Source organism: Petaurus breviceps, unplaced genomic scaffold (genome assembly GCF_028583685.1).
Source record: "Petaurus breviceps papuanus isolate PSGF00001 unplaced genomic scaffold, PetGlider_PUasm1.0 90740, whole genome shotgun sequence".
Taxonomy (NCBI): domain Eukaryota; kingdom Metazoa; phylum Chordata; class Mammalia; order Diprotodontia; family Petauridae; genus Petaurus; species Petaurus breviceps.
In genome coordinates, this window is record NW_027187330.1 from 9,861,472 (window position 1) to 9,867,471 (window position 6,000).

Sequence of the window (6,000 nt, forward strand, 5' to 3'; positions counted from 1 at the left end):
TGGACTCGGTGCTTTCTCCCCATAGAGATCAAAGAAAACAGGAAATTATGAAAACTTTTAAAGAAAAAAAGTGCTAACACACCCACCTTTCCTTTCTTTTTACTACTGGAAAGGATTATGCAATTGCATCCTATTCCGTTGCCTGCAATAATAAGGGGGGCAATTCTCCTTTCACCTCCTCCCACCTCCAACTTTAACTTTCGGCAGGACAGGATGCTTTCTATGGGTGTAATAGGAGCACGTGGTAGAGCTGGTAAGGGGGAGAAGAGAAGCCTCCATCTGGAGGATCACAAACTCAGAAGGTCCCCAAACTACTTTACAATCAGGTGGCTGTTAATACCCAAGAAGGAGAAAAGGAAAAAGTCCTTCTTGATCTTTGCCATGATTGAATGTAAGGGCAATTCGGTAGGGAGCACTGCTGTGGATTAGCTAGGCTTCAAAGCTGATGCAGAGTCTGAGATGCTCTCACTTAAGGACCACAGAAGGCTCAATTAACCAGGCCACTTGGCCTCCCATGTCTGTCATCTCGAGGTCTGCCAATGCCTTGAGGTCTGTCTGCTGCTTTAGGGTGACTCTTCCCATTTTCCCTGACTACAGAGCCAGCCAAGGGTGGGGACCAAACTAAAAACTAAAGTGGAAAGAACATTCCCCAGAGATGAGGGGAAGGATCTGCACTAGGAAAGCTGAGCTGGGATGGGATGGGATCAAAGTGGGGGGCGGGAGAGAGTATGCACCAGGAGTGCAGAGAGGGGGATGAAAAGAGCACGTACCAAGAGAGCAGGGAGGGGGAAGGAGTGGGGGAGGGGGAAAGCACGTACCAAGGGAGCGGGGAGGGGAGTGAGACGGGTAAGAGCACATAACTTGAGAGTTAGGAGGATAAAAGGAGGGGGAAGGGGTAGATCATGCACCAAAAGAGCAAAGAGGAGGAAGTAATGGGGGAGGGGAAGAGTATGCACCCAGAGCTGGGAGGGGGAAGGAATGGGGGATGGGAAGAGCTCGTACCAAGAGAGCGGGGAGGGAGATGAGATGGGCAAGAGGATACACCAGGAGTTAGAAGGGATATAAAAGGAGGGGGTGGGGGAAGAGTATCCCCCAAAAAAGCTGAGAGGAAAGTAATGGGGGAGGGGAAGAGAATATACCAAGGCAGCTGGGAGAAGGATGGGATGGGAAAGGGAATACACCAAGAGAATTGGAAGGGGGATTAAAGGAGGGGAGGGTTGGGGGAAGAGCAAACACCAAGCGAGTGGATGAGATGGGAGAGAGGAGGGGGAAAGGACTCAGCACACGAGCAAGGAAGGGGATGGAAAAGGAGATGAGATACACCAAAAGAACTGGAGGGAAGAGGTAAGGAAGACACATTAGGAAGTAGGAGAAAAATCAAGAAAAGGGAGAACACACGCCAGAAGAGATAGGGTGGGTGATGAAAAATGATAAGATGAGGACTGCTGGGGGTGAAGAAATACACCAGAAGGGATGAAACAGGGTGGGAAAGCAAGCATCAGAGGAGCTGAGATGGAATGAGATGAAATTAGAGGTAGGAGAGAAGGTGTAGGGAGAAACGTGGGGCGGGGGGGAGGAGGGGGAGATAAAGGGCGAGCAGAGTCGCCTAGCCTCCCCTCATTCTCAAAGCTCTCAAAAATATACATCTCCTTAACAAGTCTGGGGGTAGGATAGGACAAAGAGGAGGTTGTGTTAGGGGCCTCACCTCGCGGCGCAGGCGTTGCCTTCCAAAGAGCTGTAAATACGACGTCTGCTGCTCCAAAGCAAAGCTCTTCTGCCGCCTTCTAACTGCAGTCTCAAGGTGATCCTACTGTCGCTACACCACCGCAGATCCATCCGCAGTCCCCGCCCCTGTTCCCCTCCCCCTCTCTGTCTCCCATTCTCCCAGCCTTATTCTCTCTGCCCTGTGCGTCTTCGACCTTCTTTTGGTAGTGCCCTCCGGCTAGGCGAGGCAGGGAGTGGGGAGGGCGAAAGGGAGTAGCTTTTTACTGGGGGATTTAATTTTTTGGTGGAAGGACATGTTGCAGATTGAATACAATAATGTCCGCGACAACCAATGGGAAGGCCCCTGGGGTTGCAGAACCAGTTTTTGGCCAGCGCTGGGCCGCCCTACCCTCCGTCCGCAGAACCTTGGAATTATACTAATTTAAACTGGATCACAGTCTGGTGTAGGTGAATAAGGAGGAGAAAGTCCTTTACCTTCAGTCCTTGCAGTGACCTCCCCTGCCAATGCATGCTATTTCAGAATTTTCCTTCTTCCAAAACTACAAATTCTATAGCCTAGGGTCGCCACATCCCTCCCCTGCAGCCCCAGTAGCAATCACGACCTTCGAGGCTCTGCACCTTGGGCTCGGATCATCCCCACCCCACCCTCCTTCTTCCCCCTGAGCAGTTCATAAAGGGCAAAGTCTTTTACATCTTAGTTCTTTTCTTTCTCCGACATCCATCCCTTCTCCCATTTTAATTTGGGACTCGGAATATTGATTGTGTGGACTTTCCCCCCATTCCCTCCGTCATCACTTTTCTTCTCATATCCCAAGCAAGAATTCTCTCTTCTGCAACTTGAGAGTCCTATGCTGGGGTACAGGATGTGACGGAAGGGGATGATGGTGGTGGACAATGACTAAGCAGGCAGATAGATGGGTATCTGAGACCCACTTTTGACTCTTATGTATGAACGTGGACTGTTACAGTGGGCGGATTTTTCGGGATTACTGAATATGACCCTGAGGGTCGCTCTCAGATGTCAGAAGGAAACTTGAAACCCAGAGTCGATAATTGATATTCTCACTCTTAGGACGTCAGTAATCTTTCAGTATTTGATTCCCTACCCAAGATCTAAACCACGTCTCTCTGTACCTACGGGAGGAAGTGAGATTTCAACCTTAGAACCTTGAGAATATTCCTTCTTTGCTATTGGGGGTGGGGAGTGGAATTGCTAATCTGTACAGAACTGGAGGTTATAAATGAAAAGGAGATAAAAATGCTAGTGGAGAAGAGGGCGCGAAAAGGGGAACAGGAAGAATCTGTTTGGTCCCATCTTAGTGGATCGTATATAATATCTTTGTCTTGGTAGTACAGGGGTTCCTAACCTTTTTTTTGTATCGTGGACCCCTTTGACAATCTGGTAAAATCTTTGGACTTTTAAATAGTTCAAGGAAATGCTGAATTTCAGTTAGAGGCTAGTGAAAATAAACATTTAATTTATTCCCCCATCCAACTTCACATACCTCACGAAATCTATTCGTGGACCCCAGGTTAAGAATTCCAACTGTACCAGCCTAGATAGCAGAACTTTGAATTAAGCTTTGGAAGGAAGACTACCGAAGAAAAGTCTAGCGACCATTGTATCTACACTGAAGAATTGACATTGCAGAGAGGTTTGGGAAAGGTAGAATCAGAGGCAGATCTGAGATCTGAGATCCAGACATGCTTGAGCCAGAAAAAGTGATGCCACTATAAAGGCCAAGAAGAAAACAAAGAGGACAGATAATGGCAGTATTTATAGTACTTTTAAAGGATCTTAAGACCCTATTACAGGATAGGTATTTTACAGATGAAGAAACAGATTCAGAGGGCTTAGGCCTACAGTTTTAGAGCAAGGACTTCAAACTAGTCTTTTGTCACCACTGTTAGTGGTCTTCCTTTGTCATTCTTCATCCCCAGGTCACAGATGGGACAGAAAGGACTGGTAGCAATCCAGCTGCAGATTCCAAAGAAGCAGCTAATTAAAGATCAAATGCAAGTTAATGAAATAATATATGTAAAGCACCCTGCAAAACTTAAAGTAATAGAATTTATAGATGTTTTTGTTACTATTGCATATATATGCTGACACTTCTGTTCCTAACCTCAGATTCTTTCTAGCACTAATATTCTATTACTCTAATGAATTCTCAGTGTAAGGATGTTAATTGTTTTCCTTACCAAGAATTTTTAATTCATCAATGTAAAGAAAAAAACAATCAGTCCTGAAAAAAGGCATAAACCAAAATGTAGATCATCTCCCTACACCAGTAGACTCTACTCATTTTAATGTGTTAATAGTATTTAATGAAGGTAGCAATCAGCAGTTGAAAAAACAAATCAAAAGCAGAACGCACAATACTTCTTCAATTGAAGTTTGAAAGAGCTAACTTGCAGTATGGCATAGTGAATAATTAATAATAGTAATAATAATAATAATAGCTAACTTTTACATAGCTTTACTATATTCCAGGCACTGTGGTAAATATTTTACAATGATTATCTCATCTGATTCTTACAACAACCTGCTATAATTATGAGAAAACTGAGGCAAACAGAGGTAAAGTGATTTGTCCAGGGTCAATAGCTAGTGTTGTTGAAAAGAAAATTCTTTGTTCTTGATTTTGCCCAGATTAAGGAGGCAAAACTCAGGACAAAGAGAATTAAAAGGAGTGTATTAAAAATATGTCAAGGTATTTACACGGATGGACTGATCACTGGAGTCCAGCAAGGGATTCGATGGAGTCAGCTTTTATTGACAACTTTTGTGACAACATAAAGACTATTCCGAGAGGTTCAGTTCAGCAAAGATGATAGCATTTTAGTTCTTCATGATTATGCATGATTTTTATGAAGTACAGAGTGGGGTGGGGGTTGGGGGGCAACTTGGTAAGAGATAAAGAGCAGGTAATACAAAGCTGCAGACTGGGTGACTCCTCCCCCAGCACTGATTGACAAGTAGGTCTGGGAACAATGGATCACTTGGTTAGCCTAATATTCAAAAGCGTCTTTTGAGGCTAGGCTTCTACTCAGGTCTTCCTGACTTCAGGTCAAGAAAAGGAACACTAAAATAGAATTAGGAGACCTAGGTTCTAGTTCTAGTTCTGCCACTATCAAGAAGTCGTGTGTCCAACTCCACTAATAACCAATATGTAACATTGGGCTAGTCATTTTATCTCTTTCTGGGTCTTAATATTTTCATCTATAAAATGAAGGACTAGCAATCATCTTGTCCCAATTGTAAAATAATTGAACTATACTTTCCTATGACACGTCCTATTCTTTACTCTGACCTAAACTCCAAACTGATCAGTTATGATTTGAGAATCAGGCACCAGAGGTAACAAGCCTGTGTGTTGCTGATTAACATGCTCTGGTTAAATCACTTCAGGTTCCTGTTAGCCCAGATAAACTGGGAGAAAAAAAAGTGACCAACCTAAAGTAGAAGAAGGAGATACCAGAAAAGTAATTTCCTGTTCCAATTGAATGACATTTTTTCCCCTCTGATTTCCTTTTAAAAATCCTTTTAAGTTCCTAAAACTATATCCTTAGGTGTTATTCAGAGAGAATTAAGAGTCTGCAGAGTTTAGGAGGAAAGAAGCCCTTAATGTGGGGTTTCTAATTTTCTGTCTTGGATGAAGTTTGATGAAGCCTATGGATCCTTTCTCAGAATAATCATAAACAATAACAACGTATAATTGAAATGATCCTAAATTTCAGTTAGCAGTTAGAGATTTACTTTTTTCTCATTCAAATTCATGGACTTCCTGAAATCTAGCCACAGACCCCTTGAGGATCTATGAATTACAGGTAATGAACCTTAATCTTAATATATTTTTTCTGAGTAAGGTGTTAGAAGAACAACTAATTTCCACCTGCAGATAGTTTAAATTCTATCTTGACCAAAGGCAAGAGAATGGATCAGTGGACTAAATGACCTCTTGAGGTTTCCTCTTTCTGCCAACCATTTAACAAATTCATTCCTCCCATAGGAAGCACTGTATTTGTACCCAGGTCCTACTTCAATGTAATTTTTAAGGCATGACCCCTCTGGAGTGCTTTAATGTTAAAAGTAGACAAAAAGAAGCCTGTCTGTAAGGAAATGAAAAATAATTCATACACATTCAGGATTTGCCCTGATTCCATGTCAATCCCCTATATTTTGGTTCCCCCCTCTTTCCTTGACACCATTTTGATTCCTTGGTGAATGATAGTATGGTTTATAGGAAAAAGGGTTGTCTTTGAAGTCAACAG

The 6,000-nt window shown here is 43.2% G+C and overlaps 1 protein-coding gene across 5 annotated transcripts in view; it reads right to left on the reverse strand.

Annotated features, from left to right (window-relative positions):
* Positions 1-1,863, reverse strand: part of PKM (pyruvate kinase M1/2) — a 38,197-nt gene extending 36,334 nt beyond the window's left edge. For 3 of the 5 annotated variants that reach the window (XM_069067293.1, XM_069067292.1, XM_069067294.1), the window contains exon 1: positions 1,706-1,863. In XM_069067293.1, coding sequence (XP_068923394.1) covers positions 1,706-1,836 — 131 coding nt within the window. In that variant the 5' untranslated portion in view covers positions 1,837-1,863. The remainder of the gene's footprint in view (positions 1-1,705) is intronic. The other 2 variants (XM_069067296.1, XM_069067295.1) reach the window with 2 other exon arrangements.
* Between the last annotated feature and the right edge of the window lie 4,137 nt (positions 1,864-6,000).